The sequence below is a fragment of the Rana temporaria genome, chromosome 13 (assembly GCF_905171775.1).
Source record: "Rana temporaria chromosome 13, aRanTem1.1, whole genome shotgun sequence".
Taxonomy (NCBI): domain Eukaryota; kingdom Metazoa; phylum Chordata; class Amphibia; order Anura; family Ranidae; genus Rana; species Rana temporaria.
The window spans coordinates 111924816-111946273 of record NC_053501.1 but is presented as its reverse complement, the minus strand read 5'-3'; the positions used below and the strand labels follow the sequence as shown (position 1 = coordinate 111946273).

At 51.0% G+C, this 21458-nt stretch overlaps 1 protein-coding gene across 1 annotated transcript in view; it reads left to right on the top strand.

The window, feature by feature from the left end:
- COPA (COPI coat complex subunit alpha) overlaps positions 1–21458 on the top strand; it is a 74287-nt gene that overhangs the window by 22837 nt on the left and 29992 nt on the right. Inside the window, exons 8-18 of the mRNA XM_040332247.1 lie at positions 1736–1835; positions 9309–9444; positions 12815–12897; positions 14193–14343; positions 15074–15140; positions 16500–16575; positions 16661–16743; positions 16843–16982; positions 18555–18640; positions 18746–18884; positions 19955–20117. Of these exons, the coding sequence (XP_040188181.1) occupies positions 1736–1835; positions 9309–9444; positions 12815–12897; positions 14193–14343; positions 15074–15140; positions 16500–16575; positions 16661–16743; positions 16843–16982; positions 18555–18640; positions 18746–18884; positions 19955–20117 (1224 nt within the window). The remainder of the gene's footprint in view (positions 1–1735; positions 1836–9308; positions 9445–12814; positions 12898–14192; positions 14344–15073; positions 15141–16499; positions 16576–16660; positions 16744–16842; positions 16983–18554; positions 18641–18745; positions 18885–19954; positions 20118–21458) is intronic.

Below are 21458 nucleotides of genomic sequence, written 5' to 3'. Positions count from 1 at the left end.
AGAGGAGGGACTAAATAACCCCCCAGCATCAGGTGAAAATAGTCCGGAAAGGGAACTAGACCTGGGATCAGGAATAAGGGGAGCAGGTAAGAGGCAGCAGGTTACTGGATACAGGGCAGGATTTAGACTTCGATTTAGTCAACAAGCATTTTTCTGGCTCTCAGGCAAAACACTAAAGCAAGAGGGAATAGTAGAGGAGGGACGAAATACCCTCCCAGCATCAGGTGAAAATAGTCCGGAAGGAAAACCAGGCCTGGGATCAGGAATAAGAGAAGCAGGAAAGAGGCAGCAGGGTATTGGATTCAGGGCAGGATTTCAACTCCGGTTTAGTCAGCAAGCATGTATTGGCTATCGGGCAAAACACTGAAAAAGAGGCAATAGTAGAGGAGGGACTAAATAATCCCCCAGCATCAGGTGAAAATAGTCCAGGAAAGGGAACCAGACCTGGGATCAGGAATAAGGGGAGCAGGTTACTGGATACAGGGCAGGATTTAGACTTCGATTTAGTCAACAAGCATTTATCTGGCTCTCAGGCAAAACACTAAAGCAAGAGGGAATAGTAGAGGAGGGACTAAATACCCTTCCCAGCAGCCAGCATCAGGTGAAAATAGTCCGGAAGGAAAACCAGGCCTGGGATCAGGAATAAGAGAAGCAGGAAAGAGGCAGCAGGGTACTGGATTCAGGGTAGGATTTAGACTCCGGTTTAGTCAGCAAGCATGTATTGGATATCGGGCAAAACACTGAAGCGAGAGGGAATATTAGAGGAGGGACTAAATAGAAGGAGCCAAGATCAGGAACAAGGGGAGCAGGTAGGAAGCAGTAGGGTTCTGGATACAGGGTAGGATTTAGACTTTGATTTAGTCAACAAGCATTTATCTGTCTCTCAGGCACAACACTGAAGCAAGAAGAAATGGGTAGAGGAGGGACTAAATACCCTCCCAGCAGCCAGCATCAGATGAAAATAGTCTGGAAGGAAAACCAGGCCTGGGATCAGGAATAAGAGAAGCAGGAAAGAGACAGCAGGGTATTGGATTCGGGGCAGGATTTAGACTCCGGTTTAGCAAGCATGTATTGGCTATCGGGCAAAACACTAAAGCAAGAGGGAATAGTAGAGGAGGGACTAAATAACCCCCCCAGCATCAGGTGAAAATAGTCCGGAAAGGGAACTAGACCTGGGATCAGGAATAAGGGGAGCAGGTAAGAGGCAGCAGGTTACTGGATATAGGGCAGGATTTAGACTTCGATTTAGTCAACAAGCATTTATCTGTCTCTCAGGCAAAACACTAAAGCAAGAGGAAATGGTAGAGGAGGGACTAAATAGAAGAAGCCAGGATCAAGAACAAGGGGAGCAGGTAGGAGGCAGCAGGGTTCTGGATACAGGGCAGGATTTAGACTTCAATTTAGTCAACAAGCATTTATCTCTGTCTCAGGAAAAACACTAAAGCAAGAGGGAATAGTAGAGGAGGGACTAAATACCCTCCCAGCAGCCAGCATCAGGTAAAAACTATATGCTGAAGGACACCAGAACCACAACCTTCTGATCCAGAAACCACAGTCCTGGCAGCAGGTGATCAGTTCCTAACAGCTTTTCAGAGTAAAGAGACTGTACCATTTCAATACAAGAGGGTTAGGAGGGCCCAGCTCGTGAGAGCTTAGGATCTAAACGAGTTTTTTGCTATTTGGATGGGTTGCCAAGTTAATAACTTTTTTTTTTTTTTTTTCCTTCAACCCCCAGGGTCACGATCGTGGTGTGAACTGGGCCGCCTTCCACCCTACCATGCCTCTCATTGTATCGGGAGCTGATGACAGGCAGGTGAAGATCTGGAGAATGAACGGTAAGTGACTTTTTTTATATCACTCGCAGCCTTTATTCATTAAGGGAAAACCATAGCGAACCAATCAGAATTCACTCGGCTAGGGTCTGGCCAACGCAGAGTGATCTCTGAGTGGTTGCCGCTAGCATTGTTTTAGACCATTAGACATCTATCATGTATGTACTGGGGTGGATGTGTGTGATAGGGATGAGATTTAACACGGAGTCCTCTTTTGTGTTTTTTCCAGAGGTTGTCCCAGCCTGCGCAGGCCAGTACTCCATACATGGTGGTTTCTGCCTGCATGTGTTTGTCCCTGTCTGTGTGTGACTACCGTCCGTGCTCTGTAGTGTTCTGTGCAGCGTTGTCGTCTCTTCTCCAGCAGGCTGTTGTGATAAACCAATAACCCCCCCCCCCATAGTTCAAAGGAGGGCATGTTCCCGTCCTATCTCCTACTTGTGTCTCCTTTTAGCTGTGGAACCTTCTCCTTAACACTACTGAGGCTCTGTGCACTGCTGTGATCTTTTGTGGGATCGACGGCCAGGCGATCAAAGTGTCTGAACTCAATTCTTTCTTTTTATATCTGCCTAGCAGCTTTGGCTTAAGATCTAGTAGTAGTTTTTCCCATTGTACTTTACTTTGGAAATGATGATGATTTGCTACCCAACCAAGTAGCTTCCTCGGCTCTTAGGAGTGTTAGGAACATACCTCGGTATTTATAGGCAACATGGTTATCTCGGGCACCGTAAAATGTTTAACCGTTTCCTGGTCGGGCGGGAGGAGGTACCCGTATGTCCTCTTAGAGCTGCACCTTGTGTGCCCCCGGAGGCACGAATTGGTACAATCTAGGGATGTACCGATACCGAGCATTCAAAGTACTCGGGGGGAAATGCTCCGATGCCTCAGTCGATACCTGGGCAGTCAGGGGAGTTGCAAGTCTTCTCCCCCGTGCTGTCTTTCCTTCCCCCCCCCCCCCGTGCTCCATGCCGCTCTTCTCTCCTCCCCCGTGCTCCATGCCGCTCTTCTCTCCTCCCCCTGTCAGTGCCGCTCTTCTCTCCTCCCCCATGCTCCATGCCGCTCTTCTCTCCTCCCCCGTGCTCCATGCCGCTCTTCTCTCCTCCCTTGTGCTCCATGCCGCTCTTCTCTCCTCCCCCTGTCAGTGCCGCTCTTCTCTCCTCCCCCTGTCAGTGCCGCTCTTCTCTCCTCCCCCGTGCTCCATGCCGCTCTTCTCTCCTCCCCCGTGCTCCATGCCGCTCTTCTCTCCTCCCCCGTGCTCCATGCCGCTCTTCTCTCCTCCCCCGTGCTCCATGCCGCTCTTCTCTCCTCCCCCGTGCTCCATGCCGCTCTTCTCTCCTCCCCCTGTCAGTGCCGCTCTTCTCTCCTCCCCCTGTCAGTGCCGCTCTTCTCTCCTCCCCCGTGCTCCATGCCGCTCTTCTCTCCTCCCCCGTGCTCCATGCCGCTCTTCTCTCCTCCCCCGTGCTCCATGCCGCTCTTCTCTCCTCCCCCGTGCTCCATGCCGCTCTTCTCTCCTCCCCCGTGCTCCATGCCGCTCTTCTCTCCTCCCCCGTGCTCCATGCCGCTCTTCTCTCCTCCCCCGTGCTCCATGCCGCTCTTCTCTCCTCCCCCGTGCTCCATGCCGCTCTTCTCTCCTCCCCCGTGCTCCATGCCGCTCTTCTCTCCTCCCCCCCCCCGTCCGTGTCGCTCTTCCCTACCCCCCCCCGTCCGTGTCGCTCTTCTCTACCCCTCCCCCCGTCCGTCCGTGTCGCTCTTCTCTCTCCCCCCCCCGTCCGTGTCGCTCTTCCCTCCCCCCCCCCGTCCGTGTCGCTCTTCTCTACCCCTCCCCCCGTCCGTCCGTGTCGCTCTTCTCTACCCCCCCTCCCCCCGCCCGTGTCGCTCTTCTCTTACCTTTTCCGAATGGACAGAGTCAGTGGTCACTGACTCTGTCCATTCATATAACCGAGCATCGTAAACTGTGTTTACGATGCTTTAGTTTATGAATGGAGAGAAGCTCCCCTCCCTCCATTCATTTCAGCTGAGGCTGCAAAGAAAGGGACTGGGGAATCTGTGTCCTTAGTCCCTTTCTCTGTCTTAAAGGGGAGATGTCAGAGGTCTTTTTAGACCCCTGATATCTCACCAAAGACCCCCAACAGGGCTGATAAAAAAAAATAAAAGAATTGCAATAAATATTTTAAAAAAATAAATAAAATGTAAATCAAAAAAACAAACACACTGACAATTCACACCCCCCCCCCAATAAAAAAATGTAAAAAAGATCACTGTAAAAAAAAAAATTGTAAAAAAAATCTAAAAAGAATACCGCCACTGTCACATGACATTAAAAAAAAGTATCAGTATTCGGTATCGGCGAGTACTTGGGGAAAAAAAGTATCAGTACTTGTACTTGGTCTCAAAGTGGTATCGGGACAACCCTAGTACAATCCTTTGACCACTGTGCTACTGAAAACAGCAGATCACCAATCCAAGTACCGACCGGCGGTTTTCCTCCCTGGCACCATGTGATCGCTGTGGCCGTTCACAGTGATCACATGTTCATTAGTAAATATGGCTGCCATTCTTTCAGCAGTCAAGAAGTACTGTGATCTGTCAGGTATGTACTCACCGAGATCGGCTCACCCTTTGCGACTTGGCGCACTCTGCCCCCTGGAGGTGAGACGGAGGGAGGATGGCGCGAAGAGGCACTGGCTACCAGCAGAGAAGGTGACGCTTGCTAGAAGATCAGGTAGCGCTGAACTGTGGAAGCAAAGCTGGAGGGAGGTCACTTGAGGGCAGGCCGTGGGTCAGATACCAGAGACAGGAGCACAGTTCAATAAGTCCAAAACAGGAGATCAAGGGCTGAGACAAATGGGCAGATCCGAGATGCAAGCAGGGAGGTCAGGGGCTGGAGAGAGTAGCAGGCCGAAGGTCAGGGGCTGGAGATGAGCAACAAATCTGAGAGACAGACCAGGGGTCAGGTCCAGGAGAGAGAGAGAGAGAGTAGTCAAGCCGATCTAGGTCACAACAAGTTCAGGAACAGGTAACGGGGAAGTCGGGTTAAGCAGGAGCTGACAACAAACCAGCAACCCGTCATGGGGCCTGGGCTGACTTAAATAGGCCTGCCAGGATTCTGATTGGTGCGCCGGACCGCGTGTGCGCGCAGGACGGTGGCTGGCAAGATTGTTTCTCTGACATGATCGCTGTGATTGGTCACAGCGATCACATGATGCCAGGGAGGAGCACTGCCGATGTGTCAGCTTTTCTCCAGTTTTCTCTATTCAGAGTGGTGTACCTTTGTTTTGGATGTACAAGGGAAGCTGTGCTTGGCCCTGTACCATGTGATCGCTATGACCATTCACAGCGATCACATGTCCAACAGTAAACATGGCTGCCATTCTTTCTGCCATCAAGAAGTACTGTGATTGGTCACAGCGATCACATGGTACAGGGCCAATCACTGCTCTGGCCCTGCACATCCAACACAAAGATAAACCGCTCTTAACAGAGAAAACCCGGATACTGGAGTGGAATGCAGCACACCTAGTCCAGGTGCTCCTGGCTCAGATTCTCCCTCCCACATCTGAAATCGAAACATACCTCCACACTGAAGAGCCACGCGTGTTCTTTTATCATGGTCATATGAAAATAAAGATACAAGACTGAACTTCCAAGTGCCGGCTCTTCAGTGTGTATGTACGCCTCCCCTATACTATGTGATAGCTGTAGCCAATTTCAGTAGTCCTCAATGGCTGTATGAATGTAGCTGAGAACTGTCCGAAAGGGGATGTTACTTGTCCAATTGGGAGGTCTAACAAGAGATTTTACTCCCCCTGGTTTAATTTTATGAACTGCCCCTTCTTACCTGCTCTGCTGGAGTGGGGTGAAATTTACATACGTGCCCAGTAAATCCAGCACTGACCTGTTGACGACGACGACTCCCGGGTCAGGTGCCGTCATCTTCTCTGTGACGTCATCTCCCGGGTCAGGTGCCGTCATCTTCTTTGTGACGTCGTCTCCCGGGTCAGGTGCCGTCATCTTCTCTGTGACGTCATCTCCCGGGTCAGGTGCCGTCATCTTCTTTGTGACGTCGTCTCCCGGGTCAGGTGCCGTCATCTTCTTTGTGACGTCGTCTCCCGGGTCAGGTGTCGTCATCTTCATTGTGACGTTGTCTCCCGGGTCAGGTGCCGTCATCTTCTTTGTGACGTCGTCTCCCGGGTCAGGTGCCGCCATCTTCTTTGTGACGTCGTCTCCCGGGTCAGGTGCGTCATCTTCTTTGTGACGTCGTCTCCCGGGTCAGGTGCCGTCATCTTCTTTGTGACGTCGTCTCCCGGGTCAGGTGCCGCCATCTTCTTTGTGACGTCTCCCGGGTCAGGTGCGTCATCTTCTTTGTGACGTCGTCTCCCGGGTCAGGTGCCGTCATCTTCTTTGTGACGTCGTCTCCCGGGTCAGGTGCCGTCATCTTCTTTGTGACGTCGTCTCCCGGGTCAGGTGCCGCCATCTTCTTTGTGACGTCGTCTCCCGGGTCAGGTGCGTCATCTTCTTTGTGACGTCGTCTCCCGGGTCAGGTGCCGTCATCTTCTTTGTGACGTAGTCTCCCGGGTCAGGTGCCGTCATCTTCTTTGTGACGTCGTCTCCCGGGTCAGGTGCCGTCATCTTCTTTGTGACGTCGTCTCCCGGGTCAGGTGCCGTCATCTTCTTTGTGACGTCGTCTCCCGGGTCAGGTGCCGTCATCTTCTTTGTGACGTCGTCTCCCGGGTCAGGTGCCGTCATCTTCTTTGTGACGTCGTCTCCCGGGTCAGGTGCCGTCATCTTCTTTGTGACGTCGTCTCCCGGGTCAGGTGCCGCCATCTTCTTTGTGACGTCGTCTCCCGGGTCAGGTGCGTCATCTTCTTTGTGACGTCGTCTCCCGGGTCAGGTGACGTCATCTTCTTTGTGACGTCGTCTCCCGGGTCAGGTGCCGTCATCTTCTTTGTGACGTCGTCTCCCGGGTCAGGTGCCGTCATCTTCTTTGTGACGTCGTCTCCCGGGTCAGGTGCCGTCATCTTCTTTGTGACGTCGTCTCCCGGGTCAGGTGCCGTCATCTTCTTTGTGACGTCGTCTCCCGGGTCAGGTGCCGTCATTTTCTTCGTGACGTCGTCTCCCGGGTCAGGTGCCGTCATTTTCTTCTTTGTGACGTCGTCTCCCGGGTCAGGTGTCGTCATCTTCATTGTGACGTCGTCTCCCGGGTCAGGTGTCGTCATCTTCATTGTGACGTCGTCTCCCGGGTCAGGTGCCGTCATCTTTGTGACGTCGTCTCCCGGGTCAGGTGCCGTCATCTTCTTTGTGACGTCACCTGGAGGTGGTGGCGCACGTGCGCCCAAACTGCATGGGCTGCCACACATTAGCACTTGATAGGTGGGAACCACAAATGATCTCAAAGGCTTTTGAAGCTTTGTGTGGAAATGACGTAAGGGGGGCACTTGGCTGCTTCTACTTTAATTCACATTACATGACTGAAAGTCTCCAGGTAGAGATGTTAAAACTGATTTGCCTATAAATACTGGGGGGGTAAGTTTCTGACACTTGTTAGAGTGGAAGAAGGTGCTTGAGAAATAAAACATCCAAAACATTTTTTAGAACCAATCCGGTTGAATATAACCGATTTCTACTAGATCTGCCATGACCTGGACCAATGAGAACCTTCAGACGCTTTTTTGATTATGATTCCCCAGCGCTTGCTTTTTCTTGACTGACAGCCAATCAACGTCTGTATGTGAGGTGTGCAGTGAGAGCCTTCAGCTAACCCACCATATGTACCACTTAAGCCCCAGACCAATATGCCGCTACAGGACCAGGCACCTTTTTTGCGATTCGGCACTGCGTCGCTTAAACTGACAATTGTGCGACGTGGCTCCCAAACAAAATTGGCGTCCTTTTTTTCCCACAAAAAGAGCTTTCTTTTGGTGGTATTTGATCACCTCTGCGGTTTTTATTTTTTGCGCTATAAACAAAAATAGAGCGACAGTTTTGAAAAAAATTCAATATTTTTTTTACTTTTTGCTGTAATAAATATCCCCCAAAAACATATATAATTATTTTTTTTTTCCCCTCGGTTTAGGCCGATACGTATTCTTCTACATATTTTTTTGGTAAAAAAAAAATCCCAATAAGCGTTTGGTTTGCGCAAAAGTTATAGCGTTTACAAAATAGGGGATAGTTTTATGGCATTTTTATTAATGTTTAATTTTTTTTACTAGTAATGGCGGCGATCAGCGTGTTTTTTTTTCGTGACTGCGACATTATGGCGGACAAATCGGACACTTTTGACAGTTATTTTGGGACCATTGTCATTTATACAGCGAAAGGTGCTATAAAAATGCACTGATTACTGTGAAAATGACACTGGCAGTGAAGCGGTTAACCAAGAGGGGGCGCTGTAGGGGTTAAGTGTGCCCTAAGGGAGTGTTCTTACTGTGAGGGGGGTGGGGCTGGACTTGTGACGTCACTGATCGTCGTTCCCTAACTCAGGGAACAGACGATCACTGACATTGCCACAGTGAAGAACGGGGAAAGGTTTGTTTACAATCGCCTCTCCCCGTTCTTCCTCTCTGTGACCCAATCGCGGGACACCGGTGGCGATCGGGTCCCGTGGGCGCCGTCACAAAGGACAGAACTGGATCGCGAGCGCCCCAGCAGCGGCGCGTTCGTGACCCACGGCTGGGAACAGACGATCACTGACACTGCCACAGCGAAGAACGGGGAAAGGTTTGTTTACAATCACCTCTCCCCTTTCTTCAGCTCTGTGACCCGATCGCGGGACACCGGCGGCGATCGGGTCACGTGGGCGCGGTCACAAAGGACAGAACTGGTTCGTGAGCGCGCCAGCAGCGGCGCGTTCGTGATCCACGGCTGGGAACAGACGATCACAGCCACAGTGAAGAACGGGGAAAGGTTTGTTTACAATCGCCTCTCCCCGTTCTTCAGCTCCTGTGACCGATCGCGGGACACCGGCGGCAATCGGGTCCCGTGGGCGCGGTCACAGAGGACAGAACTGGGTCGCGAGCGCGTCAGCAGCGGCGCGTTCGTGACCCACGGCTGGGAACAGACGATCACTGACACTGCCACAGTGAAGAACGGGGAAAGGTTTGTTTACACTCGCCTCTCCCCGTTCTTCAGCTCCTGTGACCTGATCGCTGGTCACGGAGAACAGGACCAGGTTGCGAGCGTGGCGGCACGCTCGCGCCCCACGGCGGCACGCTCGCGCCCCACGGCTGGGCTCACTCAGTGCTATCTCTGTCCCTGTGAGGGAGATTTCCCCTTACTTCCTGTCCAGATGACAGAACAGGAAGTGAAGACAAGTCTCCTCTAAAGGCAGCCTGTGACAGAAAAAAATCCCCTCTATTCAAACACGGGGGAGGGGATAGCAAGTCCAGCTTTTGTACTCTTGTCAGAAAAAAAAGTTGTGGCTGAAATGGAACATTTTAACCCATCTGATGTCTGTCATTGTTTCCCCCCCATCCACAGAATCCAAGGCCTGGGAAGTGGACACTTGCCGTGGACATTACAACAACGTCTCCTGCGCCGTCTTCCACCCCCGACAGGAGCTGATCCTGAGCAACTCCGAAGATAAGAGCATCCGCGTCTGGGATATGTCCAAGAGGTGAGGGGGGGTCACCGTCTCCTATGTTGGGTCCAGTAAGAATTCCAAGTGTGGATATTGTTACATTGTAACAGCTTTGACCAGTGTAAGTGCAGTAATACCTCGGATTGCAAGTGACGCGGTTAACGAGCGTTTTCGCAATGCGACCAGCATTTTTTTTTTTTTTTATTACTTTATCACTTTTTTTATTTTTGTAGCTTGTCGTTTTACTTTTTTTTTTTTTTTGTATAATTTTCTTATTTTTAATATTTTTCTTATTCTTTACTTTTTAATTAATTAATTTAATTATTATTTCTTCTTTCTTTTTTTTTTTACACTTACCGTATTTATCGGGGTATTGCGCTCCGGCGTATATTTATTTATTTATTTAAAATGCTTATTGGGAGCGCAGTCATTACCAGCAGGCCTCGATGCGCTCATAGAACCAACATATAAAAATACGTTGGTATAGCGCGCACCCCTAATTTTGACCCCGTTTTTCCTGAAAAAAAAAACATTTTATTACATTTTACTACTTACCGTTTTGGGGCCAGATTCAGGTACCTGCGCCGCGGCGTAACGTATCCCGTTTACGTTACGCCGCCGCAAGTTTTCAGCGTAAGTGCCTGATTCACAAAGCACTTACCTGTAAACTTGCGGCGGTGTATCGTAAAGACGTCCGGCGCAAGCCCGCCTAATTCACATGGGGCGTGTACCATTTAAATTGGGCGCGCTCCCGCGCCGAACGTTCTGCGCATGCTCCGTGTTAAAATTTCCCGACGTGCTTTGCGCAAAATTACGGCGCTCCGACGTGTTTGTGAATGGCGACGTGCGTATCGTACTTACGCCGAAAAAAAATAAATAAAAAAAAATTTAAAATTCGAAGCGGGAACGACGGCCATACTTTAACATGGCTGGTGTAAAGTTAAGCAATGAAAAAGATTGCTTAACTTTGCGACGGGAAAAAACGACGTTACGCACGCGAGTAGGTTCGTGGATCGCCGTAAATGCTAATTTGCATACCCGACGCTGGAAAACGACGCGAACAACACCCAGCGGCGGCCGAAGTATTGCAGCCTAAGATCCGAAGGCGTACGAAGCCGTAAGCCTGTCGGATCTTAGCCAAAAGCCGTCGTATCTTGTTCGTGAATCACAAATTAAGATACGACGCGGTAAATTTGAAAATACGCCGGAGTATCGGTAGATACTCCGGCGTATTTGTTCTGTGAATCTGGCCCTTGGTGTCTTGCCCGGCGTCCGTCTGCGGCCTCGGTGGTGTTCTCCCGCGCTGTTTTCATGTCGAATCCCCGCTTTCCGCGCTCAGTTTGAAGCCTCCGCCGAGGTATGCCGAGCGCATTACACTCGAGTATAGTCGGCCAGGCTCGGCTTCTCACGCGTAAACGTCACAGAGCGTGACTACGAGCGAAGCCGAGCCTGGCTGAATGTACGCAAGTGTACTGCGCTCGGTGTTTGTCGGCGCAGGCATTCAAACGCGGCGCGGGTATCGGTGTATATCTCGCACCCACGATTTTGCCCAGGGCAAAAAAATGCGCGGTATACGCCGATAAATACGGTAACTTTATTGCCATCACACAGGAGAAAATGATTCCCTGCGTGATAGCAATTGGAGGTGACAGGTTCTCTTTATTAACCCTGTCACCTCCAAAAACAGAAGTGCATTGGCGGCAGGGACAGGAGCCAGACTAGGCAGCCGGGGGGGGGGGGGGGGAGGAGCAGCTATTTTTGGCCGATATGTATCGGCCGCCGATATATCGGTGCATCCCTACTTAAAACCGTTCCCTTCCTAACACCTATGTCTACTAACCTATGTAGGAAAGATGTACATACTTGCCTATTTTAAGCCCGCTTTTGGTCTGGTCACGTGATCTCCAAGGCGCTGCAGGGGAGAGGAGGGGAGCGCTGGTAAAGCCTGGAGCAGTGACCTCACCCCCCATAGGCTTTCAATGGGCCAATCCGTTGTCGGCGCTCCCTCCTCCTCTCCCCTGCAGGTGCCACTGGCTTGACACAGGGAAGCCGGATCACATGACCAGACCGAAGTAGCCTGAACTAGGTAAGTACAGTGGAACCTCGGATTGCGAGTAACGCGGTGAACAAGCGTTTTCGAAATACGAGCGCTGTGTTTAAAAAAAAAAACTTGACTCGGTTTTGCGAGTGTTGTCTCACAAAACGAGCCAAACTGAGCCGTTCGGAAATGCTTGGAAAATCGTGGAAATACTCCTTACCTGAGCTGTTCTGAGTTCAGCCTTGTCCTCGGCCCTTTCCGAGTGTTTACAAGGCTCTCCGGCGCCCCCCGCCGCCTCTGGCCGCATGCGGTATTGCTTACCATTTAAGTTAATGCGGAACAAATTATTTTCGTTTCCATTGACTTCTATAGGGAAACTCGCTTTGATATGCGAGTGCTTTGGATTACAAGTGTTCTGGAACGGATTATGCTCGTCATCCGAGGTTCCACTTGCCAATACTTATTTCTTAGAGGTTATTCAATATAGTTGTTAGGAGAGGGGAGGGGGCGTTTTTAAGACTGGAATTCTACTTACCTACTTACTCTACATCTTACAAATTACAAGGACCTAGTCCTCTGCTGATTCTCACTTTCCCAGCCGTGGAGTTACTTTTGAGCAAGGGCAGACTGACAACTCAGGGGGCCCCCGGGCAATCAGAGATTATGGGCCCCCCGGGCAATTGGAGATTATGGGGCCTCCCGGGCAATTGGAGATTATGGGGCCTCCCGGGCAATTGGAGATTATGGGGCCTCCCGGGCAATTGGAGATTATGGGGCCTCCCGAGCAATTGGAGATTATGGGGGCCCCCGGGCAATTGGAGATTATGGGGCCTCCCGGGCAATTGGAGATTATGGGGGCCCCCGGGCAATTGGAGATTATGGGGGCCCCCGGGCAATTGGAGATTATGGGCCCCCCCCCGGGCAATTGGAGATTATGGGGCCCCCCGGCAATTGGAGATTATGGGGCCTCCCGGGCAATTGGAGATTATGGGTCCTTGGAGATTATGGGCGCCCCCGGGCAATTGGAGATTATGGGCGCCCCCGGGCAATTGGAGATTATGGGCGCCCCCTGGGCAATAGAGATTATGGGTCCCCCGTGCAATTGGAGATTATGCGGCCCCCGGGCAATAGATTATGGGGCCACTCAGTACACACACACACACACACTGAAAAGGTACTGGAGAGGCGGGGCAGCTATAATCTTGGGATTTAAGAAAAAAAATACAGATTTTTACATACTGTCCCTGGTTTTACTGAGGCTGGCAACCCTAATGGGGCCCTTGGGCAGTGCCCAAGTGCCCGAATGGTCAGGCCGCCCCCATGCTTTTGAGTTCATCTTTTTATCACTGTTTTTTTTTTTTTTTGTAGAACCGGAGTCCAGACCTTCCGCCGAGACCACGATCGCTTCTGGGTTCTGGCTGCTCACCCCAACCTCAACCTTTTTGCAGCAGGTAAAGATTTATCGATTTTTGTCCATGCTTATGAAAACGTTTGCCTTTTGAATCTCCTAACCGGTTACCTTTTTCACCGTGACACCACCAACTTCAAAGGCTGAGGGTGGTGGGGTCACGGTGCTCTGGCACAGTGTTAGAAATCCATCTTTCTTTGCCCCTTTGGCAGTAGAGGGCAGAGGCAGAGTTTTATGGCAAAAATAGGATTTTTGTACGAAGTGTCCGCCATAATGTCGCGGTCACTAAAAAAATCGCTGATCGCCGCCATTAGTAGTAAAAAAAATAATAATAATAAAAATGCAATAAAACTATCTCCTATTTTGTAAACGCTATAAATTTTGCGCAAACAAATCAATAAACGCTTATTGCGATTTTTTTATTTTTTTTTTAACTACCAAAAATAGGTAGAATACGTATCGGCCTAAACTGAGAACATTTTTTTTTTTTTATATATATCTTTTTTGGGGATATTTATTACAGCAAAAAGTAAAAAATATAGTTTTTTTTTTTTTCAAAATTGTCGCTCTATTTTTGTTTATAGCGCAAAAAATAAAAACCGCAGAGGTGATCAAATACCACCAAAAGAAAGCTCTATTTGTGGGAAAAAAATACGCCAATTTTGTTTGGGAGCACGACCGCGCAATGGTCAGTTTAAGCGACGCAGTGCCGAATCGCAAAAACTGGCCAGGTCCTTTACCTGCATAAAGGTCCGGGTCTTAAGTGGTTAACCTTCATGATAAGCGTTTTTCGTGACTGCGACATTATGGCGGACACTTCGGACAATTTTGACACATTTTTGGGACCACTGTCATTTTCACAGCAAAAAATGCATTTAAATTGCATTGTTTATTGTGAAAATGACAACTGTAGGGGGGTGTGGCTGTAGGACTCACATCATCGATCGAGTCTATAAAAGGGATCACTCGATCAATGCGCCGCCATAGTGAAGCACGGGGAAGCCGTGTTTACATACGGCTCTCCCCGTTCTTCAGCTCCGGGGAGCGAATGCGAGGGGGCGGCTATAAACAAATAGCCGCGCCGTCGTCCCGGATCGCTCCCCGAGGGAACCCGACCGCCGCATGGTGCGGGGGGGGGGGGGGTCCCGATCGGACCCCCGACCCGCGGAAAGGCGGGGACGTACATGTACGCCCATATGCCTGTACGTGCCATTCTGTGGACGTACATATACATGCGGCGGTCGGTAAGTGGTTAAATGCCCAGTGGGCCTGTTGCGGCTCCTATAGACCACCAGTCTAGATATGCCCTTTTACTAAGACTTGGGTTTTCTCCTCCAGGACATGACGGAGGAATGATCGTGTTCAAGTTGGAACGGGAAAGGCCAGCCTACGCCGTCCACGGGAACATCCTGTACTACGTAAAGGACCGCTTCCTCCGCCAACTGGATTTCAACAGCTCAAAGGATGTGGCCGTCATGCAGCTCAGAAGGTGAGACGGGAATAATGGGGTATAAGGGGCATTTCCAATCCAAAACTCATATGTAAGTTATAAATGCAAAGATCGACATAGAGATTCAGACAACTTCCTGAACGAGAAGTCCAGCTGAAGAGTACGGTTCGTTTTGCACTCCGTGACCCGTTTTCAGCAGACGACGGGCTGAAGTCCGCTTTCTGCTGACGTCAAGAATGTCAGTCCAGGTACTGCGTCATGCCGACCATGGAGTTGAAATCTGCCAGTTGCCTGGACTGACGCGCTGAGAGCCTTAGACCTCCCGCTGTCTCCTGGGAAACGCACTGTTCCCGGGAGAGAGCGGGGACCAGTGACGGCACGCTGCGCTACTTGCGCATGCGCAGTAAGGAACCGGGCAGGCTTCACTTCCTGATTCCCTCACCGAGCATGGCAGCGGCCTACGACCAAACGATTGATCAGCCTTATCTGCGGACGAGCTGGACAGGTAAGTGTCCATTTTTTAAAAGTCAGCAGTTGCAGTATTTGTAGCTGCTGGCTTTTAAAAAAAAAATTAAATTGTGTGGACCTCCGCTTTCAGGAGCTGACTTCCTCTATTGCACACGCCTAAAGTACTGACTTGATATAAATCGGGGGATCCCGCAAATCTCACTTCAGCTTGGCGCATTTTGGGTTTTTATATATTTTTTTTTATCATTATTATTATTATTTAAGTTTTTTTTACTTATTTTTTGTTTTTTTATATATACAGTGGCTCCAAGTTCCCAGTGTTCAACATGTCCTATAACCCAGCTGAAAACGCCGTACTGCTCTGCACGGTAAGAACAATAATTGCATCACATTTATAATGTTACCTGAGAGGTTAGTTGTCCATAATCGCAAATTATCCAAAAAGTGAAATTATACAAAACGAAGCCCATACAGGGTACAGCGTTCTTTTTGGCTACTTACTATGCTAGTATACATTTTTAAAATAACGAAGGTTCTTTTAAAAAAAACACTGTTAGGTTTGCACCGATTTTAATCGATGAGTACTTGTTTTGTATGGGCTCAAATCGCACCGCAAAGGTATCTGTTTTGGATATCGGAGCATTTTCACAAATACGGCCCCTAACACTCTTAAAGCGGCCGACTTGCACCTACAGTGATTTGCGCAGCTGTGCCAACCTGCCGCAGTATGACAGCGGCTGTATATATATAAATATATATTGCCATTAACACAACTGCTAGGCTTCCTTGCCTTATATTAGGCACACTCTAAAATTGTAAAAATAATAATAATAAAAAAAAAATTGTAAAAAAATAATTAAAAAAAACGACTGACACCATCCAGTGCTCTGACGCCGTCCTCTGCCCTACCGACGCCGTCCTTCCTCTGCCCTACCGACGCCGTCCTTCCTCTGCCCTACCGACGCCGTCCTTCCTCTGCCCTACCGACGCCGTCCTTCCTCTGCCCTACCGACGCCGTCCTTCCTCTGCCCTACCGACGCCGTCCTTCCTCTGCCCTACCGACGCCGTCCTTCCTCTGCCCTACCGACGCCGTCCTTCCTCTGCCCTACCGACGCCGTCCTTCCTCTGCCCTACCGACGCCGTCCTTCCTCTGCCCTACCGACGCCGTCCGTCGTCTGCCCTACCGACGCCGTCCGTCGTCTGCCCTACCGACGCCGTCCTTCCTCTGCCCTACCGACGCCGTCCTTCCTCTGCCCTACCGACGCCGTCCTTCCTCTGCCCTACCGACGCCGTCCTTCCTCTGCCCTACCGACGCCGTCCTTCCTCTGCCCTACCGACGCCGTCCTTCCTCTGCCCTACCGACGCCGTCCTTCCTCTGCCCTACCGACGCCGTCCGTCCTCTGCCCTACCGACGCCGTCCGTCCTCTGCCCTACCGACGCCGTCCGTCCTCTGCCCTACCGACGACGTGGTGGTTTTTGGCAGAAGGAGCACACACGTCATCCAGCGCTTTTCAATCCGCCCACAGGTCCTTCACAAGAGTGACTAAAACGTGCATACAATAATTTCAGCTTGGAAAAGAGTTCACATATATTACTACTCTAATTATTGTAGCTTTGGTTTTTTAAAACCTTCACATTTATTTGATTCAGAAATAAAAAATGCAAACTGACTGTGGTGGGTTTTGTGTCGTATTTGTATGTTGAATTGATCTGTCGCCTTATTACAGAGGGCCAGCAACCTGGAGAACAGCACTTATGACCTGTACACCATCCCTAAGGACTCCGACTCTCAGAACCCTGATGGTAAGAGGTTGGCTAAATGATTAAAGTGACCCTGTCCTTCAGTATAACGTGAACTTGATTTTTACACTCTGTGATCTGCATGTAGCTCCTGAAGGGAAGCGCTCCTCTGGGCTGACCGCGGTCTGGGTGGCTCGCAATAGATTCGCCGTCCTGGATCGCATGCATTCCGTGAGTTCACTTCCTTTTGCTCTGCTGTCCTCCCTAATAAAGGCTTTTTGTACGATCCCCAAAAATAATGAACTGGTTTTATCTGTCGCTTTCCCGCAGATCCTTATTAAGAACCTGAAGAACGAGATCACTAAAAAAGTTCAGGTGCCAAACTGCGATGAGATTTTCTACGCCGGCACTGGGAACCTGCTTCTCCGCGACGCTGACTCCATCACGCTGTTCGATGTTCAGCAGAAACGGTGAGAACTCCGGGGGCCTGCATATGGATTTTTACAATGACAGTTTTTGAATATGAACGAGGCAATTCAAATTGAAGGATGTGCTCTAGATTGTCAAGGAAATGCATAAAAGCTGCAGAAATTGCAGAAAAAAAATGGTGGGACCCTGAATGTTGCTCAGGGGGCCCCGCTCAGGAAACTGTGATCCTATGAGGTGGAAGTCGATGAGAGTGGTTCCGTTCTGACGCAGGGCACACCACAGAGACAAAAATATGGTCCAGCAGCCACACACCATTCCTGGTCATGTAATCAGCACATAAAAGCACCCTCCGCTTGCTCCGTCCAAGCCACACCACCGCGTTTCGTCCCGCCCGCAAGGGTTTAATTATGGACGATCATAAGCCCCCAGGGGCGGGGTGAAATGCATTGGGGACTTGGCTTGGATGGAACGAGTTGAGGCTGCCTTTATCTGTTGATTGCATGACCAGGAATGGTGTCCGGCTGCTGGAAAATCTTTTCATCTCTGCAATAAAATAGTGGACTTTGGGAGTGGAAATGGAGAGCAGCGGGTGTGAGTGGGCAAGCTCACAGGTAAGTTCCTTGTGGTGTTTGCACATTTAATTTGGACAGAGCATGGAGGAAATTAGGATCCGGGGACAGGTGGGGGCTTGGCCACTGCAATGAGAAGGCATGTGGTAGCTGGGGACAGGTCGGGTGCTTGGCCACTGCAATGAGAAGGTACATGGTAGCTGGAAACAGGTCGGGTGCTTGGCCACTGCAATGAGAAGGTATGTGGTAGCTAGGGAAAGGTGGGGGTCTTGGCCACTTCAATGAGAAGGTATGTGGTAGCTGGGTTCAAATGCGGGGGGGGGGGTTTGTCCACTGCAATGAGAAGGCACGTGGTAGCTGGGTTCAGATGGTGGTGGTGGGGGGGGGGTTGGCCACAGCAATGAGAAGGCACGAGATAGCTGGGGACAGATGGGGGGGTTTGGCCACTGCAATGAGAAGGCATGTGGTAGCTGGGGACAGGTCGGGGGCTTGGCGTAGCTGGGTACAGGTGAGGGCTTGGCCACTGCAATAAGAAGGCACGTGGTATCTGCAGACAGGTGGAGGCTTGGCCACTGCAATAAAAAGGCACGTGGTATCTGCGGATAGGTGGAGGCTTGGTCACTGCAATAAAAAGGCACGTGGTATCTGCGGACAGGTGGAGGCTTGGCCACTGCAATAAGAAGGCACGTGGTGTCTGCGGACAGGTGGAGGCTTGGCCACTGCAATGAGAAGGCATGTGGTAGCTGGGGACAGGTCGGGGGCTTGGCGTAGCTGTGGACAGGTGAGGGCTTGGCCACTGCAATAAGAAGGCACGTGGTATCTGCGGACAGGTGGAGGCTTGACCACTGCAATGAGAAGGCATGTGGTAGCTGTGGACAGGTTGGGGGGCTTGGCCACTGCAATGAGAAGGTGCGTGGTTGCTAGGGACAGGTCGGGGGCTTGGCCACTGCAATGGGGAATTGTGCAAACCAGAATAACCTCCAGACCGCTGAGTTTATCTGCTAGTTGCCCGCCGTTAATATTGTTATTTTTATCTGTCTGCAGAACACTGTCTTCTGTGAAGATCGCTAAAGTCAAATACGTCATCTGGTCTTCTGACATGTCTCACGTGGCCCTGCTGGCTAAACATGGTGAGTGTTCCATCTCTGGAATAAGACGATGGTAACCTGGTGTCAGGACCGTTATTGGCTGCTCATGTCTAATGATTGGTTGTCCTCTGTTTTGTCCATTCCCAGCAATCATGATCTGCAACAGAAAGCTGGAATCTCTGTGTAACATTCACGAGAACATTCGTGTGAAGAGCGGAGCGTGGGAGGAGAGCGGTGTCTTCATCTACACCACCAGCAACCACATCAAATACGCCCTCACCACCGGGTAAGATACACGGCGTAGTCTGACGTTTCCATAAGTCGGTGATAAACCTAGTGGGTAATTAATAGTGACTTGATGGAAATCTCTTTCTTTGACCATCGGCGGGTGATGGCGTTTGCCGTAGGGTGATGGTGGTTGCCGTAGGGTGATGGCGGTTGCCGTAGGGTGATGGCGTTTGCCGTAGGGTGATGGCGTTTGCCGTAGGGTGATGGCGTTTGCCGTAGGGTGATGGCGTTTGCCGTAGGGTGATGGCGGTTGCCGTAGGGTGATGGCGGTTGCCGTAGGGTGATGGCGGTTGCCGTAGGGTGATGGCGGTTGCCGTAGGGTGATGGCGGTTGCCGTAGGGTGATGGCGGTTGCCGTAGGGTGATGGCGGTCGCCGTAGGGTGATGGCGGTCGCCGTAGGGTGATGGCGGTCGGGTCGCAGTAGGATAATGCGGTCGCAGTAGGGTGATGGCGGCAGTAGGGTAAAGCAGTCGCAGTAGGGTGATGCGGCGGCAGTAGGGTGATGGCGGTCGCAGTAGGGTGATGGGGGTCGTTGGGTCGCAGTAGAGTAATGCGGTCGCAGTAGGGTGATGCGGTCGCAGTAGGGTGATGCGGTCGCAGTAGGGTGATGCGGTCGCAGTAGGGTGATGGCGGCAGTAGGGTAAAGCAGTCGCAGTAGGGTGATGCGGCGGCAGTAGGGTGATGCGGCGGCAGTAGGGTGATGGCGGTCGCAGTAGGGTGATGGGGGTCGTTGGGTCGCAGTAGGGTGATGCGGTCGCAGTAGGGTGATGGGGGTCGTGCGGTTGCAGTAGGGTAATGCGGTCACAGTAGGGTGATGCGGTCACTTGCTCTTCCATATTCGGGAATTCCTGGGATTTCCATAGACTTCAGTGGACATGCAGAGCAGTGTGGGGAGCACTGCAAAGCCAAAGTGGGTGTTATAGCAGGCGAGTGGACACAGTGACCGATCCTCTTTATATACAGACCGGTTGTCTGACCGTACTATTTCTTCAGCTGTCCAACGTGCAGCATATAAAAATGTCGTCTTTACATCGGTGTGTCATCTGATCTTCTTTTTTTCCTTTTTAGTGATCACGGCATCATTCGTACTCTGGATCTGCCCATCTACATCACCCGTGTGAAGGGTAACAACGTTTACTGTCTGGACCGGGAATGTCGCCCGCGGGTGCTCACCATTGACCCCACAGAATTCAAATTCAAAATGGCCCTGATTAACAGGAAATACGATGAGGTAGGTACCTAATGTGAGGTCACAGTGTGCGCAGCATTGTAGTTCCCTAGCCATCCCTCTTCCAAATAGGTCCACCTTAAACTGCACCACTGCATTTTTATGTCAACCTTTTTTTTTTTTTTTATATTCTCACATGGTGATCCTGCTGGTAGCATGCTATCAGCCTTAGGGTGACAACTCTAACTAACTGTCCCTGATAAGGACCCTATGGTTGTCATCCTTGGATATGCATCCCCCTCTCTTCTTCTCCTTAAATTGGGGTGGGGGGGGTAGTTTTGTAGTCCACAGAGAGGAGAGCTGGGCAAGATTGAGAAGACCACTCAATGGTATGTTTAACAGACCAAAAGGGGAAAAAATAAGAGAAGTACTTGCAGCGGTCCCCAACCTTTTTGACACTGGGGACCGGCTGCATGAAAGAAAATGATGCCGAGGCCTGCGGGGGGTAAGCGATATTTTGCGGGCGATTTGTTGGTAATGGCTGGTGTTTGCGATTCGATCATCCCGGAACCATGGTTGATATGGTGTCAGGATGATTGAAGCGCATAATTTCCATTATTACAATGTAATAAAAAAAAGAAATAGTTCAACTCACCATAATGCAGAATCAGTGAGACCCCCGAGTGTGTCACTTGCCCCCGTCGCCTACCACCAGATGCAGCATGTCTTTTGCCACCATCGCCTGCTACCAAATTCAGCTTGCCACCGTCGCCTGCCAACAGATGCAGATTGTCACTTGCCACCGTCGCCTGCCAACAGATGCGGCTTGTCACTTGCCAACAGATGCGGCTTGTCGCTTGCCAACAGATGCGGCTTGTCGCTTGCCAACAGATGCGGATTGTCACTTGCCAACAGATGCGGCTTGCCACTTGCCAGGTGCGGCTTGCCACTTGCCAGGTGCGGCTTGCCACTTGCCAGGTGCGGCTTGCCACTTGCCAGGTGCGGCTTGCCAGGTGCGGTTTGCCACTTGCCAGGTGCGGCTTGCCACTTGCGACTTGCCAGGTGCGGCTTGCCACTTGCGGCTTGCCACTTGCCAGGTGCGGCTTGCCAGGTGCGGTTTGCCACTTGCCAGGTGCGGTTTGCCACTTGCCAGGTGCGGTTTGCCACTTGCCAGGTGCGGTTTGCCAGGTGCCACTTGCCAGGTGCGGCTTGCCACTTGCCAGGTGCGGCTTGCCACTTGCCAGGTGCGGTTTGCCACTTGCCAGGTGCGGTTTGCCAGGTGCGGTTTGCCACTTGCCAGGTGCGGTTTGCCAGGTGCGGTTTGCCACTTGCCAGGTGCGGTTTGCCACTTGCCAGGTGCGGTTTGCCAGGTGCAGTTTGCCACTTGCCAGTGAGGATAGAACC